Raw genomic sequence first — 21,530 nt, forward strand, 5'->3', positions numbered from 1 at the left:
GCCTGGCCCGCGGGCAGACGGGCCGGAGGCAGAGCCGGGCGCGCCGTGCCGCAGCGGGGCGGTGAGGGGTACCGGGGACACGGCCCGGTGCCCGCAGAGGAGTGGAGCTGCCCTGCGCCCCGTTACTGCCTGCCTCCATGGAGAGAGCGGGGAGGCTGCTTCTGCTGAGCATCACAGCACTGCTTTAAACTCATCCTCAACTTACACAGCCAACGAGGATGGCAACGCTGCTGAGCAGCCAAGAGAGCCGGGGAGTCTGGGTTTTGTTTGCCACTGTCTAATAAATGGGAGTAAAATGGAATTGCTTACCTGGGTTTTTCCTGCACTGGTCCTACTGTGCACCCAGCAGCACAGGTGTATCAGGTAAGAAAATGCCTTATCATTCTGTCCTAAACTGGATTTAGAGAGCTGTTGTGGTGGGGTTGGTACTGCCGGGTCTGGCTGCGGCTCCCAATCTCCTGGAGCTACGGTGCTCAGGAGAAAAGGGGCTTGACTGAAGAGTTTCCTCAGTGTGACCCATCTTGTGGTTGTTTGGTTTGGGTTGTTTTTTTTTTTTTTCCCTCCTTTTTCTAGCAGAGGACACACTTCTGCCAACTGAGCAGCAATTTCTTGGGTTAATCCAGGGGTGTGTTTTTAACAGGATGCCTTTTCCCAAGGACACTTGCTCTAAATTGGGGGCAATCTCTTTTTGTAATGGTATTGCACATCCCAGCGCAGCCTCATCCTTATAACAGCTCTGTAGGGGGCCTGCTTGGATGAGAAACTCTTCTATAAATCCAGCACAGCCAATGGGGTATGAACTGAACATCTTTGCCTGGGGCCTCCATAGGTACAATGAAAACTCCCAAGTAGAGACATTCCTTTCTAATGGGTTCATTAAGACTCCTGAATTTGAGATGAGAGGAAGAGACTGGCAGAGATCTTAGAAAAAAACATCTGAAGAACGCCAACCATTTCTTAAAATAACAAATTGTGAAGATCTATGTTTGCAATTCAGAGTCACATTTCTTCGGGAGGTGTTAGCTAGGCAACCAGCTATGCGCTCTCTATATGCTCTCCAGCTCTGGAGGATGGATTTCGAGAAAGCTTGCCATGATTATGTAATGAAAATAGAAGGGGGAGTGAAAAAGAACTTGCTGTATGTAAAAAATACATGTCTACATCACTCTTCCTGCTTCGACTTCACAGGCATTACTGATAGCTTTGGAGGATTGTAAGAAGCAAAGTGATAACTGTAGTAAGACATAACATTGCTGTCATAGGTTTTGGAATTAATTCGTGAGATCTGATTTTTTTCCCTGGGAAGGAAAAGGATCTGGCATTAGAGGAAGTGTCAACTGCTTTTATTTAGGACTGACATAATGACTTATCCTGTGACCTTGAGGCTGTTACCCATGATCAGATCCTGACACTGTCATGCTCTCAAGCAATCCAGTGTTATAGCAAAAGCAGAGGACATACTATTTGTGACCTAAGGGCATCAAGATCTTGCACATAATGTCAACGAGCCTGTCTCTCTATCTGTGCTTGGACTAGCATTATGTATTTTGGTTGAAAAGTGGTGTTTAAGAGAAGAAGGAATTTTAAGGAAGAGTCAGCCTCTTTGTTCTTAGGCACAGCAACTGCCAGGATATGTACAGCCTGTAATTTGTTGGATAAATGACTTTACAGTTGGATTAATTACCTAGTTACTGGACATTCTTCCTCCAGTTACACAACAGTGATGACCCATTTGTTAGAAATGCATACACATGTGGCAGAGAGTAAGGCAAAGCAAATTCTACTTTGTGAAATTCTGACTGTTCCATTTGTGGTAGTTTTCCAAGTATGCCAAATTGTGAGAGATTCAGTGGTCAAAGAGAGCTGCTCTGTTCAGTACAAGTTTTCTGAAGATTCTGGATTTAGCATGGCTATGGCAGAACACTGCTCAATCTTGTAAGAAGTGAGTAACCTGCATGTGTGCTTCTGAGGAGTTAAACAGAACAAAACCAAAATTCCTTGCATCAGTAAAATTACTCACACACAGATGACCTATGAAATAATTCCCCTTCGAAGGGCCCAAGAAACACATTAACTTCGTTATTCTTCTTCCTTGGAGTTCTGTAATTAGTTCTGTAACTATTCTGGGTAAGAGATGCTTTTATGAAAAGCAGTATTTTATTAACACTGTAGTTTTACAATAATGGGCAAACTTGCCAATAGCTACATTTTATTGCTCTGCTTTTGTGTTCTAAATGTAATGTGACTCATGGTTGGGATGACAAAGGACTTCCAAATTCACCATATTCTCTGCTTGTGAGTTCTATGGACTGTATATTGATAGGCATAAGCAAAAACATACTGAAAAAAAGGAAGAACTGAACTCGGTGGTACAACATATGACTTTCCAAAGGGAAAATGAGCTGTTAAGATAATGTTCTGGTTTGGCAGAGGAGGAAAGTGAGGTGAACATGAAGCTACTTCCTTAGAGCGGTTTTGAATACCCTTTTGGGGTGCTTTAAGGAGCCATTGTTGAAGCAATTTCTCTGTCATGTGTGCGGTTTGACTGAAGTGAATGAGCCATATTTGACCTAAGTCAGCACATCCTGCTTATGCCAGTGCTGTTATCAGGTAAACATCTTTAAAAAGTGGTATTTTCTGTTCTGCTCGAGACAGTGGTTAGTGGTAAGAAACAGCTCTTTGGGGCAAAGACTGGAGCTTCCCCTATTTTATCAGTTTGGTGTGGATGCTGCAGTAATAAATGTGCCACAGTGAATGCGATCATCTGCTGAAATACACTTTGGAATATTGCTGTATTTGTGTGGGGAAAGAGTACTACTGATAGGAGTTTTGGAGTGTATGTCTGTACTTTGGAATTCCTCATGGAAAGAGATTTTAATTCTCTAATTAAAAACAGGTGTATCTTTTATAGTTATGATTCTACTATGTTAAATGACTTCTATACATTTGCATACAATTGTCCTTCTGTGATGTGTCTCCCTCAGTCTTTTACTGATATTCATGGAAACAGAGCAGCTTTAACACATAAATGTATGAAAACAATGGTCCATTTTCTGTAGGTTAAAACTCAGAGAGGAAATAGGACTTTGATGTTTAAAAGGTTGCCATGAATTAAGCTTAATGCTTTTTCAATTACATTTCAAAATACAAAAGGTTTACACTGAGCTTCACTTAGTCAGGAATGGCAGATGGGAGGGATACACATACTGCTCTAGATAATTCTGGAGTTTGGCAGAGGCCAGATTGCTCACTGACCTTGCAGGATATTCCTTATCTTTTTCCCCAAGAAAGTTTCCTTCATGGCAATGACATCTGGGACATTTGCACCCTAAAGATTACCTAAAGAAAATTAAAAATAGTCCATCCCATCCTCAGTATCAAACTGGTATTTCCATCCACCAGGTTTAAAGATACATATAAATAACAACTATGTCACAGTCCCCAGAAGAATCAGGTTAGCAGACTTAAAGAAGAAACAGATGATGCAAAAAGTGATTTTCAACATCTTACTGCTGTATGTATTTGTCAAGAGGTTAGCACACTCCCTCTGGAAGTGTGACCTAAAATCAGTATCTCATTGGCCACTGACTTAAAGATGCTGCAGAGCTTTTGGCACTGCTGTGCAAAACCAATATGGCTAATGTTAAGTCTGGTTCATCAGTTGCAGTGCACTCATTCACACAGAGCATACAGATTGCCTCCTTCCCTGGTGTAATTTAAATACTTACCAGAGATTTTCTAGTTGTATTGATATATTTCTTGCAACCGTTTTCCAGCAGTGTTCTGGCCTGACAAGCCTTTTAGAGATGTGCTGTCCAAGTTGTTTGGGAGAAAGATGTCAGCTCAGTCAAAAAGGATTTTGGGCTAGATAGGCTTTTTATTCTAGAACTGATAGTACTTAGCTCTGAAAGAGATGAGTTTCTTTGCTCTGTCATTTGAGATTCATTGCTTGGAGTCACTTTCCCTATGAAAAGAGAACTTCCCTTTCTTCCCAAAGAACTCCACAGTTTGCCCACTTTATTAGTGATCTTTTTTTCCTCTTTGCTTCTGTGCAAGAGAACTAACTATGCTTTTCACAGAGAAGATGTTTTACATCCAGCTTTAGATCTGGATGACTTTCAGAGTAGTATTAATGCACATGACTATGCTGCCATTCAGGCAGACAAGCACCCCTCTCTGTCCTGGTGCAAAATAAAGATAAGCTTTTTTGATGAGCTGTTATGCCACTTGAATTTTACAAATCAAAAGCTTAATTTTACGAAGTCCTTTTCTTACTAAAACAAGCTTTATAGCAGCTTATGTCATGAAGTGAAGCTGCTGAATCAACTAATAGTAGTTTCCTTTCTTTTCATCTTTACTGCTTACACTTGGAAAAGTTAATCCCTTCCAATGCATATTTTCTATGCTGGTCTTCCTTTTTCAGGTACCATAAATAAATAATATTTTAGGCCCTATGTAATCCCAACTGCTTATCAAGGGTGAATGAAATTCTCCCACCATCCTTCGTGTAACTTGAAAGCACTGGTCCTGATGTACGGAATGAATAATGTAGAAGAATGGCCCAAAGGAGTTATCACAGACTGGCCCGTGAAGTGCCACAAAAATAAACTTCTGCTTTCCAAAGCCATTGTTTGTGACTGAGGACTGCTATACTGTCTGCCAACATCCACACTTCTGTTTTCACCAGATAAAAAAGAAATGAAAGTATTTTAGGTAGAATAATATTCTTGAGTTTGCTATTTCTCTTCTCCTTCAATACTCTTGAGGGACAAAAAATGAGGGGAATAGGAGATTTCTACTGTGCTGGAAGACCTGGGATGACCTGAGACCTAAACTGACACAAGGAAAACTTGGGTTCATTTACACCATGCTGTGTCACACCCCCAAGCACAGAGACCTGCTAGAACATTAGTTCCTGTGTCTGTATTATTTCCCTTGCTTTACAAGGCTCTGTGTTAGTCTAACAATGCCATTTGAAGAATATGGCTGTTTAATGTGACTGTGGGGCAGCTTAAAGGTAAAACACAGGTTCACAGGACGGTTGAGGTTGGAAAGGACTGTTGGAGGTCATCTGGTCCAACCCCTGCTCAAGCAGGGCCACCCAGAATCAGTTGCCCAGGATCATGTTCAGATGGTTTCTAAATATCACCAAGGAGGGCAACCACATTCTCTCTGGGCAACCTGTCCCTGTAATCAGGCACCCTCACAGTAAAAAATGTGTTTCGTGATGTTCAAGCAGAACCTCCGTGTTTCAGTTTGTGCCTCTGGTCCTGTCACTGGGCACCGCTGCAAGGAGCCTGGCTCTGCCTTCTTTACACCTTCCCTTCATGTATTTACATACACTGATAAGATCCCCCTGAGCCTTCTCCAGTCCCAGCTTTCTCAGCTTTTCTTCATATGACAGATGCTCTGGCCCCTTAATCATCTACATGAAAAAAGCATAGTATTAGCAAAAGCTTTTGGTGACTTGGTGATAACTCTTTGTAAATGAAACTGTAGGTTACTCTGACTCACATACTCTGAGTATCTAGAAGCCATTTTGTGAGCACCGTGCTAGTGTGTGAGAGTGTCAGTAACTGAGAATCATTTTGTTGCCCATTTCAAAGGCAGTTTAAAATGAACCAGTAGTACAAACATCAACAAGGTAAATTCAGCCATAAAATTATTTTAGTTGTAATACTTTATTAATTCCCACTGGTATTAAGTGCATATAGCTTCACTGAATTCAAAACATTTGTACACTGATGATCTGACCCTAAGGCTTTATTAATAATAGAGAAAGATTCTTTTTAATTGTGTCATGGATATTTAAGTAAACTCCCTCTAGATTGTAATCTGCTTAAAACACATGTGTACATAGGTGCATGAAGTAGGGCACTACAGAGGATTCACCTTCCTACTTAAGCACTGTTTTCAAAACACTTCATAAAACTTGGCTGCAGCTTTAGCAACAGGAGTGGAAAACCACCATGTTCTACTGAAAAGACAAAGAGATTTTTAGGCAGCTATATTCATTCAAGTGTATTGGAGTTATCTATTCTAATTAGGAAAAGACACAAAGTATCATTCTTTACCTAGAAAAGGGGCTTAGATGTTTTACTGAACAGGAATTACCATTACACATCTATGGCTGAATCTTACAGGTTACAATTAATTACATTTTTGAACAAAATAATTTCAACGTAGTCTCATGTTCCTTAATATGCCAAGGTTTCCATTTAAAAAATTCTCCTTCTTGACCATGTTTTTTCAGTTTTCAGGTGTTTGTACACCTTCTATTAGCACTGCTTTTCACATTCCTGAGGCCCAGTGGTCCTTTTCACAAAATCAAATGTGTTAAATCCAAACTCCAGGTGTGTAATTTTTACTGTTTACCCATCACATTTGACAAATTACCAGCCCTCTTGATCTCAGCTGTTCCATAGCTGTACTAAAAGCTGTCACAGCTGCTATAAACTGCTACCCAGATAGATGCAGTTCATTATCCACAGATGCATTTTATACAGTAATCAAAGTATATTGGTTTCCCTCATGCTTTCTTTACATTTCTAAATCTATTTTTTTTCCTTTTTTTTTTTTTTTTTGAAGTGTCTGACATGGTTTTCCTATCTATATACAGTACTTTTCTACCAGTATAGCTGGTCATACTGTAGGTGATATCTGGTACAAGAGAAGTCAATGTCTCCCATTTTCTGTTAGTTTTCAGTTTGTGAGCATGGCCAAGTTTTAAAAGATACTTATTCTCTTTACCTAGAGCTATGACTGACATTGGAGATTACATAGGTTCCAACATCGAAATATCCTGGTTACCCAACCTGGATGACTTAATGAAAGGTTACGCACGTAACTTCAGGCCTGGGATTGGAGGTGAGACTTCGGGAATAATATCTCTTTTGTTTCTTACAATCCTTCTGCCCTACCTATATTTTTATAGGTACTTTGATGATACAAATTCAAACATTTTTTTCTCAGGTCCGCCTGTTAATGTTGCTCTAGCAATTGAAGTAGCCAGCATCGACCACATCTCAGAAGTGAACATGGTAAGTTATCAGTTAAACCCACCCAGTTGTGAATGTATGTACTGCAGTGACAGAAACCGGACGAAACTAACCAGAAAGTTGATCTCCAACGTGTTTGGAGTGGAGAAATTACCACAAGAAGATGCTACAGGGAACAAATATTGTATTGTAAGACACAGGCAGAGTCTCTTCTGGCAGACCTTGGCAAATACAAGAATCTAGCGGTGTGTAAGTCACTGAGATTTCTTACTACAGTTAACAAGGTTGGATCTGTGCAGCACACACTAACAGAAAGCCTAATTTTAAGCATTAACACCAACTTCTGTTCAAATTCCTTTTCAGCACAGAGACTTCTAAAAAGAAGCTAAGGGAACAATTGGTTTTGTAATCGTTTTACAATTGGTTTACACATTTTTGTGTAAAGCCCTTTCAATAACACAGTGGAGTATAACAGCTTACAAATCAAATAAAAAGGCATTGGCATGGATTAGCTGCATTTCTGAAACACAATAGATCTAATTTTAAAATCAAAACGTTGGCTTTCTCTCCATCCTTTCCCTTCATTAGATATGCATAACTTCACCTGTTTTTTTTTTAATTTTGCTCTCAAAAACAAAAGTTGCACTTGTGGAGATACATAAACAGATTTTCTTCATTAGGATATATGCAACTCATGCAACATGTTGTATGTAACACTGACATCAAATCACTTTTTGATATCTTGGGTTTACCTGTGGTAGAAGCATGTGACAGAAATTCAAATACTTGGGCAGCTCTGTGGTTGACTCAGCATAAAATTACTTATTTGCACTGGAAGCAGTTACTACATTTGTAGGCTAATACAAGTCTCAAGACATTACCACTGTCTCAAGACATAAAAAAAATTGTGTTTGCTTAGCATCACTTTTTTGATTGGGATTTCTCTTCTCCCAGGAGTATACCATGACAGTATTCCTGCACCAGAGCTGGCGAGACGACCGCCTGTCCTACAACCACACGAATGAGACACTGGGCCTGGACAGCCGGTTTGTGGACAAACTCTGGCTGCCAGATACTTTCATAGTAAATGCCAAGTCTGCCTGGTTCCACGATGTGACAGTAGAAAACAAACTTATCAGGCTCCAGCCAGATGGAGTCATTTTATACAGCATCAGGTGAGTAAGAAAGAGTACAAGTTTACCCTATCATGGATTAACTTTTTGGACAGACTCTAAAGTAATCACTCAGTTTTCCTAGGATGATTTCTTGAAATAATTATTAATGTAACATGGAAGAAAGTACTGGTGACCCCTACCAGAGATCCCTTTATTTTCAAGGATTATACTGCCAGGAAGGTATCTTTGGCAACATTGCATTATCACTGATCACTTTTAGAATGTCCTTAATGGGAGATAAGCACCTCATAACTATTTGATCAGTAGGCAATATGCTCAAAACAGGGCAGAGATTATGTTCTCCACTCTCTCATTATTTTCCAATGGAACTAGGAGCCTGATTTAGGCTCAGCTTCCTCATCTTTCAAACAGAAAAAGTATTATTTCCTCACTTTGGAAGAGTGTTTTTCCTAGAATTCAATAACTATATTTAAAGTTGATTGTGTAATGTTCTAAAAAATTATGAGTGTGCAGTTTTGAAATTGTAAGTCCAAAGTCACCCTTAAAGTAATTGTAGTGATCCTGGGGACAGTGGGAGTAGATTTGACTCAGAAAAGTCCTTTTCACTGTCAGAAGTAACTGAAGTGTCCTTTGACATTAGACACATCAATCTGAATGCATCTAACTGGTGTTCACGTTGCTTGGAACAGGATTACCTCAACAGTGGCCTGTGACATGGACCTTTCCAAGTATCCGATGGATGAGCAAGAATGCATGTTGGATTTGGAGAGCTGTAAGGGCTGAGTACAGTGTTTCATATAACCTTGTTTTGTGTAAAGCCTGTGTATATGGTACTTGGCTTGCTGGAGTTTGCTGGAATGATTGTGCTTTAGTCCACAAAATGTCAAGGGTGCCTTAGGATTTAGAAGTAATGGGTACAAACAGGAATCCCTTGATTCTGTGTTGGGCATTAGATTGTGGACTTCTCAATACCAGTTGACTCAGATCCAGTTTAAAACTAGGATTTAATTCAGTGAAGATGAACAACCTACAGGCCTCCTGACGGATGTCTGCATCTGTGTGCATGATGTAAAACCCAGTACAATTGTGACAGTCACTAGCATGACTGAGGTTTGCATCAAATCCAGTAAGGATAAGTAGAGGAGCCCACAGGCAAAATCTGATGTGCTATGTTTTCTCTATGAGAAAACAGGTAAAAGAATTCCCTGCTTTCAATGAATAACATTTTGACCAACCCTTACATATCTGTTTAGCTTGCTTAGGCATTCTTGTATCTGTTACACAAAATCAATCAGAATACTGCATGGATTGGCTGAAATTTATTTCTGCTCACAAAGGAAGGTGAAGAATGAATTTACGTTTTGTCCAACCTGTATTTTATCAGTGATCAGCATGTAATTCCCATGAGCATTAATGCTTTTGACTGAAATTCACTACTGATACAAGCAGGGCCCACCTGATCAATAGCAATGAACTGGCCTTTCGCTGGGTTTTATATCAAGGAGTCTCCAGGTCTTGAGGGTTCCAGAGATTTGTGAATAGCAGTTTCTGAGCAGATCCACTGGCCTGCTGATGCAAGTTCATCTTTTTCCTTTTGAACACTGACTTTGTTTTCTAGGCAATTAACCACAATACCATTTTTCTTGTCAAAAATAGCAATCTACAGTTTTACTTATGTAATCACCAAATGCAGAGGCAGCAGACACTGTACCAGCAACTGATTCCCTCTCCCAGCACATTCTGCAGGGAGTTTTGGTGGTAGTTGCATTTTTAAATTGAATTTAGGGGGGTTGATTTCAGTGAAACAAACATGCAGAAATAAAGCCTCTTAAACAAATTAATGTTTTAGTAGCAAGTTTTCTATTAACAGCGAAACTAGCAAAGATCAATTTCCTGTGGTTTGGCATATCACATAAATCTCCTCATACATATTCCCCCTTCTCCCATCTCCCTGGTGCCCTGCACCTCTCCCTGGTCATTACCTTCCAGCTGCCACCCATGCCCAGCTGCAGTCATTAACAGGCTGATGATCCTGATGATCTACATGGTGAATGTCAAGCTGGTGCATCTCAGAATAGGCATGGGGCTGAGCTGTTCTCTAACTGGCTGCACAACTTTTCCGTTCTCCACATACTATCTCTTACAAAACTTTAAGAATCTAGAATTTCAAGGAAGGATCAATAATTTGATACCTTTACCTTTTTGTCATTTTGGTTGGGAAAACAGGAAGTTCAAAAGCCGTTTGGAGAACTGACAGAAAACCAACACATTGGCTGTTGGCATAAACATTGTTCTCTTATTAAACTACTTTAAGCCTGGGGGAGGCCCTAACAGTTGTTTTGAAGAGTGGGGATTCATATAAACAATTCAGTATGTACCTTGTGAGTGTCTGTTTGTAAAAGCACTGCAGGGCTTGCAAGGGTTGATACAAACCCAGCCGGACACATACTTTTTAAGGACACTGGGGAATCACTGACAAAGGAAATCTGCTTCCCCAATGCTGCCTGACTGGTACAGAGTACCTATCTTGTTAAACCAATGTGTGATTTTTGAGATAGATTTGCCATACAGAATTACAACCTGATCTGGTTTCAGTAGGATAGGCATAGGTAGATCAAATTTGATAGTTATTTTCTTTTACAATCAGTAATTTCTGTGCCTCTGAGATCCAAGCCCAGTACAGGGGTAAGTTAGCTAGTCTGAGTAACAACAGCAACAGTTACTTGACTGAGTATGCAATAATCTTTTTGAGAGATAATTTGACTATTTCTCATGGCACTGCCTTGTGCCATGCCACATATTGCTAGTCAGTGTGAATCAACTTGGATTATTCTCCCTGCAGGAAAGATACCCCAATGTGGCAACATCAATGCTGCCAGGACAGTGAATTATCCAGACTGAATCACAGCATGTTTGCAATGGGTCCAATGGAAATCGGCACAGCAGAAGAATTAGAGGACTTCTGCTATGAGTCCTCCAAGTGCTTAAATTTCTTCCTCAAACTTAGTATTTATTCAGTTTTCTTTTTGCAGATGGCTACTCTTCAGAGGACATTGTCTACCACTGGTCAGAAAACCAGGAGGAGATCCATGGGCTGGATAAGCTGCAGCTTGCTCAGTTCACAATTACCAACTACCAGTTCACAACAGAAATTATGAACTTCAAATCTGGTAACAGGATCTGTCTTCAGTTCAGGGACAGTACCTGTCTTTTTCCTGGATAGGGAAACCTGTATCTATAACAGAAAATCCTGCTTCTTACTTTACTAATTTAAGAACCTGCCAGGGTTTTGATAAGAGTTTTCTTCAACACTTGTAAAAAATGCCAACCTTTGCTGATCCTTCAGGTACCCGCTGTAGCATATTATGTACTTTAGCTCTATATGTTTGACAAAATCCTGCTTGGAGCACCCAGACAGCACTAGATAAAACCACTCGAGGTATGGCTCACATTTTCTTGACCTAATTTGCAACTTCTGATAAAGAGAATTTTCCATAAGCCCTGATGTTATGGAGCTTACGATGTCCAGTCAGATCACACTAATTCCGTGCAGAAGTCAGTGGTGTGTATGCGTAGCACTGGGTTTATTGCAATGTTTGTATAAGATTGGAGTAATTTCTTTCCTGCTGATTCTTCATCCTCTTTCATGTATTCAGATTCTCATTTATGCTGCACATCTCTAAGCAATTTTCTGAGTTTGAAATTAACTTGGACTTTTAAAAAATTTAAATTTAGCATCTGGAGGACTTTCTACAGCAGATGATAGGACACTACAACATTTTGGAACTATACTGTTAGTTGAGAAGACTCATTTTCAGATCAGGTATTGATATGACCTGAGACAAACCATTTCACCTGTTCTTAGCTGATGAGAACTGCAGTACCTCATGCAGGGTTTATGAAACCTCGTTGAACAGCATTTGAAAAAACTTCTTGTGATCTTTGTCCAAAAGATGTTTAAGAATGTAGATCTGTGTCATTATAGGAGATGTTATTTTGAGTATCAGCCTAACTGTAGTTCACACAGTGTCTCTGTGCTCCTTTTTTCAGCAGGTCAGTTTCCCAGGCTCAGTCTCCACTTCCACCTTCGTCGAAATCGAGGAGTTTACATCATTCAATCTTACGTTCCTTCTATCTTACTCGTGGCCATGTCGTGGGTGTCCTTCTGGATCAGTCAGTCAGCTGTGCCTGCCCGAGTGTCATTAGGTAAAACAGAGTTGGGGGAACTAACAGGGAGGGAAGGGTGTGCTCAACTTATAATTATCTCTAACAATCTTAATTTTCCATGAAAGTGCATTTATGAATACTGTGTTTACATCTGCAGAAGAGATGGTCCTTTAAAAGAATTCCCTCATGTTCTAATTTTTGTCATGCTATCAGAGGAGCTGCCTCAGTAAAGAACAGAAGATAACCACCTACAGAGGGTTAAAATCAACAGTGACTGTGAGGCACATGTATGAAAGAATTGATTTGAAGGAACTGGGACAGTGACAAAATAATATTCTTAAAGCTTGTGGATCTGTTTGCCTGAGTCAGGGTTCTAAGATGCAGGGGTTCTTGAGAGTTAATTCTGGTTTTGTTCATCCTGATCTAGAATAAAACCAAGAATAACATGTTCAAAGCTGCCTTAGTCATACCAAGGCAGTTTTTTATGAGCTCCCCTGTTTTGAAAATCAGAAGCCACAATATTAAGGGGCTTCTCCTGTGAAAATATTCCTCAGCTTCAGACTAGTAAATACACTTAATATACACTGTGAAACCTAAAGTAAATTTTTTTACACTGACTGCAGGTATAACTACTGTTCTCACTATGACTACATTGATGGTCAGTGCCCGATCTTCACTTCCACGAGCATCTGCCATCAAGGCACTTGATGTTTACTTCTGGATTTGCTATGTATTTGTCTTCGCTGCACTAGTTGAATATGCGTTTGCACATTTCAATGCTGACTACATGAAAAAGCAGAAGAACAAGCTAAAGGCAAGAAGGCAGAGTGCAGAGGTCCGTAAATGTAATATTATGAGTAACTTTACTCATAATAATAAAATAATAGTAAAATAGCAAAAGACTTTAGTCTTCACCATTATCCCCTGGAGATTACATTTGTTACACCCAAGCTGTGTAAGGTAAATACAGGTGTAATGAGCATGGATCCAAGTCATGTAGGTGTGAAGCCCAGTGAAACTGAACAAAGGAGGCTGTAGAGATGAATGAGATTGCTTCCAGGAGCTCCAGATGTGCTTTGCTGCTTTCTTCATGTACATACATGCACTGTTAGTGAAGAAGCCCAGGGGAACTGATTAAGGAACTTATTTTTTAACAATTCACAATTTGAAGTCCAGGCCTACGTATTTTTGAACTCTCTGGCACCTTGGCTATTATTTATAATTACTTATTATTTCATTTTATTAAGCTGTAGCAGATATGACTGACCCTTATTAATTTTCTGTCCCAGCTCCATGTTCTCTCAGCTTTGACAAGAGCCTGAGAACTGCCTGTGGGCTTTGGCCACACAATCGGATAACTATGTCCTTGAAGTCAGTCAATTGTTCTGAGTCAGGAGGGCCTAAGCATGTTGTCTCAATGGTGCCTTGATAATTTTGAGCATGTAAAATTATAACCAGAATTTAAAAGCTGTAGTTCAGAGTCTTTCAGTGATCCTTCTGCCAAAGCAAGTGAGCAACCTGCTCTAGTGGAAGGTGTTCCTGCCTCTGGCAGGAGGCTGGAACTGGATGAGCTTTAAAGTTCATTCCAACCAAAACCAGTCTGGGGTTTGTGATAAATACCATTCAGCATTTCACCATCTCAGTGTCATGTCTAGCTTGTATGAACTACCTTTGCCCTATAAATTGCTATTATAGGTTCCTCTCTTTCCTTTGCAGATAAACGTGAAGAATGCCATTGTTCTGTTTTCCCTATCCATAGCTGGTGTCAGCCAGGAACTGGCCATTTCCAACAGGCAGCACCGAATTCCCAGAAGCCTGCCTGGATCTTATGGTACAATAGAAATAGAAACTGGAGAGACAAAGCGGCAAATAATGAAACTGGATAAGAAGGGTGGTCTGAAGTCCCTCTTTAAGCCCATTGATGCCGATACCATTGATATATATGCTAGAGCTGTGTTCCCAGCAGCCTTTGCAGCAGTCAATGTTATATACTGGGTTGCATACACAATGTGAAGAGCTACAAATTGAACAATGCCTGTGGACTAAACAGCCCTTGCAGAAAATGTATGGATCTATCTGTTCTCAACAGAGCTTGAGGTACTTCTAAAGTCAAGAAAGTCCTGCTATCAATTCCTACTAAAACCAGCAATTTATTACCCATCTGAGCTGAGACAGTAATTACTGTACTCTGCCAAACAATCCCATCTCCTAATTTCCTGGATTACCATGAGACAATTTTTCATATGTACATATTTGCAGCAAAAGCTTAAATCTTAAATTACCATGGGTTTCCTCAACTTTAAGGGTTGATCAGTAATGAAGATTTGGCTTTTCACACTTAGGTCCTTTCCTTTTTTGTAATAGAAGAGCTAACTCCTCACTTCCACACAGGAGTAGTTTTCTGCATTCGGCCTTCTGTGGAGTGGTCCAGGTTGAACAGCAGTGGTGGAGGTTTTAATCATAAAAATCTCACGAACAAAGTAAAAGGGAATAGAGTGCAGCAGGGGCTTTTTCTTAAATTATTATTTGTCTTGGATAGAGTATTGAAAACATTTCAATGCTCTTAGTGACAGCATGAAATAAAATATACTGCATAAGATTCTACTGAATTGTTAATAATGACTGCATTACATTTCAGATCTAAGCTAATGAAAATATATATACTTCAATACAGTGAAGTTTATTAGTTTAATAGGCCCCAAAATAAATAAAAGTGATTTAGAAACACAGGGAAAACTCAGGCTTCCTATGTTGGATTGGGAAAAATTTTAAAGAAGCTTGATAATGAAGGAACTCAGACTCCATTTTCAGGAAGGGCTTTAGAATTCATTTTGCTAATTTTCAGTGAGAGTCTACCATGTGTGCCTCTGAAAATATCCTTTTTGCATCTGTCCCTAAATAGCTGAGTGAAGTAAAAAGAGTCATAACTGGCTTAATGAGTTACTGCGTTGCTTTGGATATTTTTGCCATTTTTATTCAGAGGCTGAGCTAACATTTTAGGCCTCTTCACTTCCACTATCTGACAGTGAAATTTGTGGGTACTCATGCACACGCTCTTTAAATCAGGATTAGAGCCTCTCACCCCATTCATGCAAAATAACACTTTGTTCTGTAAATAATTCCAGGGAACTCAGCAAATGAATACAGTATTCACAACAAACACCAGCTTCACAACAGCCAAAAAACTCCCCAGTAAATATTTTGGGATATGAATTTTAACAAGTAAAATATTGTTAGTGTAGGAAATCAATGTAAGACACTTCAAAAGGGAAACTTTTTTGAGGATTTTGTTGTCTTGAAAGTGAGATTCTGTTATAGAGACTGACACAAAAGAAAATATGAAGTGAGAGAGGAAGGGGAAGAAGGAAGCAGAGCAAGTGGCTGAAAGCTACGATGGAAGGGAGCATGGGGAGGTGTGAGGTTAAACAAGACAAAAGGTGTAGATAAGAGAAGAGTTATGCTGGGTTTTGAAGATGGGAATCTCGAATGCAGTGGCTGATGGTTAATAACTGCAATAAGGATGAAACAAGCATTTGATCACAGTGGAGTGTGCCCGTGTTCCTCCTGCCTTATCTGTGACACATGGTTTGATTTTGTATGACCAGCACTGAAAGACAGAGCATTTAAACACAGATTATAACCTAAAATAAGATTTGTTCAATGTCACTGAAGTAAGAGAATGCTTTGAAGAAAAACTAGGGATCCTGAAGTGAGCAAAAATAGAAAATATGCTCCCATCTAAGTTAGGCTTAGGTTCAGCTCAATCTTTAGTTTCTGCTTTAATGGAAAACCTACTTGCCAACAGTGTGCTGGCAAGGGCAAACTGGAGTTGTTCCACAGAATTCTCACCAGTCTAGCCCTGGACTTAGACACCTGGATTCTGGTCCCAGATCCTGCCACTAACTTGTTGGGGAATCTCAGTTCTGTCATATCACTACATCCTCTCCAAAACTACTATAATGATACTGATTTCTTTCCTATATCTTTGAGTTTTACAGAAGAAAAACCCTTCAGGAGAGACAACTCTTCTCCTCCAAGTAGGTAAGTGCATACAACTAGTACTTACGTGGTGCTATTTACCATAGTATCGAAGACTCACACATACTGATTTAAAGCAAAGTATTGCCCAACTTTCACCTTATCCAGAAAGCCAATGAAATTCTGCATGTCCTTCAATACATGCAGGTAATCAGGCTTCTTTTTTCCTCCTCCTTCTCCTCTTCGGATTGTATTTTTCTTGGTATTTGTTCCTGATGTTGATGAAATGCTACATTACAGAAATACACCATTTTTTTCCAAAGTATGCTTTTGGTCTTAATCACTTTCTCCCTCAAAGAAGTTCACCCTTCTTGCTGTCTTCTAGATCATTTGTACTGTTTTATATAATGATTAAGTGCAGAGTGGAATAAAACCACAAGCAGCATGACTTTACAATGCCTTTTCTTTACTAAGTTGTTGCTTTTTCCATGATCCTGGGTCAGGTCCTGTCTTAAATCCCTTCTACTTCTCCTTACAGCTTAAAGTGAGCTGTTTCAATTCACATCTGATATAAATCTTGTCTGGCCTCAGAAGCATCTTAACTTTAAGTGTAACTCTTAGATGATGCACTTTCATAGGCAAGTGTGAAATATTCTGCTCAGAACTTTGAACATTTATCACCACAATAGTACTACACTCTCCAGAAAGACCATAGTGCCTTATTCTTCTCTGTTACACTTGCCTAAATAGAAATAATCTTCGGTTTAAAATCAGTAGATTAACTACTGCTGTGAAAGCAGAGTCTAACCTTTTTGTATCCTGCTGGTTTCTCTAGTAGTTTATTACATTGCCTGTCAGGAACAGTATCTGCTGCTAAGAGTGAAATTATTGACTAAATCCAGCTGAAATACTCGCAGCAGGTTCCTGTGCAGTGTGAATCATAAGAAAACAATCAATTATTCTGGAATTATTTTGGAATTGCAGTTACTGAAGAGCAGAGAACAAAGCACTGACCTAGTCTCTCTAGCGTGCAATGGCTGATTATTTCAAATAATTAGCAAGAACATACCTGCAAATATTACACAGGTAATGTCTAATCTAATTACTTCAGCAGTAATAGTTGGTAACTGTGCACCTGACATAACTCCTTACACTGAAGCCAACTGAGTAATCACATGAGGTTACTGGACAAAATCAGTTGCTTCTCCTATGACTGGGAGGCAGTAATAGGCTGCATGCTCTGCTGACTTCTTCAAAAGATTTAGTCAATGAATGTTTTCTATAGTTTGACTGCAGATCTTCAAGGTGAACATCCCAGTTGTTGAGTGATCAAAGTAAAAGGTGGCAGCAATATATTCCTCAAAAAAACTCAAGCCAGAATGCTAGACTATCACAGTGTTGTAGACAGAAGCATAAATAAAGGGAAAACAACCACCTCAGAACACTGCAGGGAGTCAGAAATGTGCACTATGAGCATACATATGGCTGTTGTGTCCATTCCAGAAACAAGGTGACTCAGAGGGGAGAAGAGGTGTCTTAGCTACTTTTACTGCACTTGCATGAGTAACACAAGACAAAACACTTCCACCATCAAGAGTGGGATTCTCTTACATCTGTTTCCAGAGCCAGAAATAAAGTCAGATGCCATTCAAACTCTTCTTAAGGAGAAACTTCAGTACAGGAGTCTGGTGTAACAATTGGAGCTTTGCATAAATTTGAATCTTCTGCACTTATGCGCATGCTTAACTCGATTTATTTTAAATTGAAAAAAAAATCATCCTTAAAAAAATCATCAAACGTTAATACTTCAGATGTCTTAATATCCAAAGACAATGCCTTATTCAACTCTGATTTCATGATAATAAACAGAAATAAACTGAATTTGATGTTAGTTAAATGTTGCCTTTGGATGGGCTGTATTAGCATCAAGGAGAGGCAAAAAAAAAACCAACAAAACCAGTATGTGACAGATCAGAAGGCACTTTTTCTGTGCTGTACCTGAAAACATTCATATTCCTTTCAGCAGTTTAGAGTACTGCTCTACGGACTGGCATGTCTGTGAGAAAAGGAGTGGGGTATGTGTTAATGTAATCATTCTAGATGTGAAGTGTTGATAAAATGTAGATATACAGAAATGGGAGTTTCTATAAATGGACAAAATAGACATTCCAACTATTGAGCTGGAATTGCATTGAGCTATTGCATTAGAAGGAAAATCAAAATCACAGAATCATAGAATAGTTAGGGTTGGAAAAGACCTTAAGATCATCTAGTTCCAAGGCCCCTGCCACGGGCAGGGACACCTCACACTAAACCATGTCACCCAAGGCTGGCCTTGAACACCACCAGGGATGGAGCATAAATAACCTCAGAGATTTCATCCCATAATGAAATCCTGCCTATTATGTGCCCAAGGGCTTGTAAAACTCTACTTTGGCTTTGGCAACAGAAAAGGAAGCACCATTCTGTATTCATAAGTGCTTTCTGTGGGGTATTTATGCAGACTACTGTATTTATGTTAAAAAATAGCTGTTGCTGTCTCAAGAGATCAAAAAGAATCAGCACAAGATGAAGAGGAGAAAGATACTGTGTGATTTGCTAGAAAGTAATGCTGGCAGTGGCAGCACTATTAAGAGGTTAATGTACAGAAATGTCTGTCCTGTTTCTGGGTAAAAATGAAAGCATTCATCCAAGTTAAAGCTCTCACATCAGTTCTTCACTGGTTTGCTGATCCAACAGATAATGTAGCAAAACCAGTTTAACTCAATGAGGCTTCTGCTGCTGGTATGACAAAACACTTATACAATTGCTTTGATTTTAAATACTCAGTCATTAACCTAAGAAAGCACTTCATATGAGGAGGAAAACAGCATCCCTGCATATCTGTCTGTGAAGCAGGACAGATAACAAAAATCTTATTGAAAGTTTCTGAGAATATTTTCATTACAGAAAAATCTGAAGCAACTCTCTCATACCCTCTTCATTACAGCAGCTGAAAACACATGCAGTGATTGAAAGCTTGCTTGATATTGTAATAATACTGTGAGCAATATGTGTTACAAACACAGATAACTAATTCCTAATCAAAACAGAATACAGATTTGGCAATGAACATGTCTATTTGGATGGATGTGAGAGCTGAAATGGGAAAGGCACAGTCTCTTTCTGCCTTGACAGCTTGTGTCTTAAATAAAATGAATTTGAGGATCTAAGCCCATTGTTATGCAATGCATTAGGGATCTCTTGTCTCCTCGTATCAGCTTTATGTCACAGCTATTCCTTTTACCAAGACTTGCCCAATAAAAACAAATCTGAGAAGACAGTCATGCCTGGGCTGCCAGAAAATATAGCACCAACAGAGCTGATCAGATGTTACTGGGAGTTCACTGTTCTGCAAAAGGTTGCTTTCTAAAGAGTTAGGACTAGATTCTGAAGCAAGAAGGGAGCCCCTGTGATTTACAGTGTATTGTGTGCTAGTGAATATACACAGAAGGAAAGTGGGCAAAACCTGTGCTTCTGCAGAGGCAGGTTATTTAATTATCCTGAGAAAATAAGTACAGTAACATAGAAGATGGTTTTATTTGCTTTTAAACATATGTAGCTTGGGCTACCCATAGAATTCTTTATCCTCCTGGTTAATATGCCAACAAAAGTGAGTTTGCTTCTGGTTGCTTCTATCTTACATAAGACAGACAAGTAAGGGAGGTGTTGACTGAAAATAGTCTTGAAACATTATTCATTTTGTCTATTTTAACATGGGCTAGAAAAACACTAATATTCAGTCCAGCAAAAAAATCTGCACAGGATTACCATGGTGATTTCTGATGTTATGTAGGATATATGCATTACTTCAGTTCCTGTTACAATATATTAACGGTTTGCCTTATGATTTTTATCCAAACTTAGTAGTATTTTTTTCAAATTTGTTCCCACTGGACTCAATAATTTCACTGCCACTGATCTCAACAGAAGTGATAGCTATCTCTTGGCAAAAAAAGAGCAAGGAGGCTGAAGAGCAGCCTGTATATCTGCACACATTGCTGGGTTGATCTAAAAAAAGACATTCTATGGGGATGTATTTTCATTCCAGAGCAACACAGAACTGCTTATTCACATTTCACATACATTTGAAGATATTAGCTATCTCAATTTATCTGTTGTTTAGTTAACAGTCTGAAATGTTAATTTTGCCTACTAAATCTTTAAAACCTTGGGAAGTTGACAGGTCTTAATACAGCTGAAGATTCAAGGCAATAACAATAAGATACCAGTTGTCCTTTTCTACTGAGGTACAACTAGTACTGATTGCCCCTTTTATTTCAGCAATTGTCTTTAAGAACTAGTTGTCATAATGATGTCTTAATTGAAGCGTTTAGGAGGGAGAAAAGGAGAAAGATTTTTTTGGATCAATCTTGTCAGAAACATGCAAGTATTTTGTGGATACAGCAGTTTAAAGAAAAAAAAAAAGTTATTTCAGCAAAGAAAAGGTAAAAACAGCTGCAAGTCCTGCCAGCCAGTCACCAGGTGTATCACAGTATCACAGTATGCTAGAGATTGGAAGGGACCTCAAAAGATCATCTAGTCCAATCCCCCTGCCAGAGCAGGAACACCTAGATAATGTTACACAGGAATGTGTCCAGGCGAGTTTTGAATGTCTCCAGGGAAGGAGACTCCACAACCTCCCTGGGCAGCCTGTTCCATTGTTCTGTCACCCTCACTGAGAAGAAGTTTCTTCTCAAGTTTAAGTGGAACCTCTTGTGTTCCAGTTTGTACCCATAAAACTTCCAACTCTCTTTCTGTCTAAATTTGTGAGAAAAACTTTGTACATAACCGTATCTGTGAAGAGTCCATATAGTGCAAGAATTCTCTCAGTAGCAGGAACATTCCCAATAGTTTTAGTCATTTAAGCAGTGAAGGTCCTAGCTGAACCACTTGCTAATTAGTCTAATTAATTACACAACTTCATGTTTGTTGAACCACCAAACTTAAAATAGAGAGCTTTTCCTCCCTGTTTCTTACACCAGTGGAAGGGGGAGAGGATAAACATCCATATAGTGACAACAGCTCCCAAACTGCAATGACAGTCTTCATCTCTGCTTAATTCCTCGCCCGTGAAATAAAATGAACCATAACAAATACCCATCCTTTGATCTTTATTTCTAGAGAGATATATTTCTCTCAAAGGAAAGCCTTTTGTAAGCCAGAGAGAGTGCTCTGGAGATGAGAGTGATCAACTGGCAGTGACAGCGAG

At 39.4% G+C, this 21,530-nt stretch overlaps 2 protein-coding genes across 4 annotated transcripts in view; one reads left to right on the forward strand and one right to left on the reverse strand.

Annotated features, from left to right (window-relative positions):
• Positions 1–3,750, reverse strand: part of CFAP74 (cilia and flagella associated protein 74) — a 51,894-nt gene extending 48,144 nt beyond the window's left edge. The window contains exon 1 of the mRNA XM_057417578.1: positions 3,729–3,750. The gene's annotated coding sequence lies outside the window, so the exon portion shown is untranslated. The remainder of the gene's footprint in view (positions 1–3,728) is intronic.
• Positions 146–16,735, forward strand: GABRD (gamma-aminobutyric acid type A receptor subunit delta). 3 transcript variants are annotated; one of them, XM_057417683.1, is made up of 9 exons: positions 146–363; positions 6,755–6,867; positions 6,973–7,040; positions 7,953–8,173; positions 8,824–8,906; positions 11,167–11,304; positions 12,185–12,340; positions 12,925–13,136; positions 14,018–16,735. In XM_057417683.1, the coding sequence occupies exons 1-9, from the start codon at positions 296–298 to the stop codon at positions 14,312–14,314; spliced, it is 1,356 nt and encodes a 451-aa protein (XP_057273666.1). In that variant the 5' UTR covers positions 146–295; the 3' UTR covers positions 14,315–16,735. The 3 variants fall into 3 exon arrangements, with proteins under 3 accessions (XP_057273666.1, XP_057273676.1, XP_057273683.1); XM_057417693.1 differs by having other exon boundaries at positions 12,188–12,340; XM_057417700.1 differs by lacking the exon at positions 6,755–6,867.
• The last annotated feature ends 4,795 nt before the right edge of the window (positions 16,736–21,530 follow it).

This window comes from Pezoporus wallicus, unplaced genomic scaffold (assembly GCF_028554395.1).
Source record: "Pezoporus wallicus isolate ANWC-B61680 ecotype Strahan unplaced genomic scaffold, APGP_CSIRO_Pwel_v1 contig_13766, whole genome shotgun sequence".
Lineage (NCBI taxonomy): Eukaryota > Metazoa > Chordata > Aves > Psittaciformes > Psittacidae > Pezoporus > Pezoporus wallicus.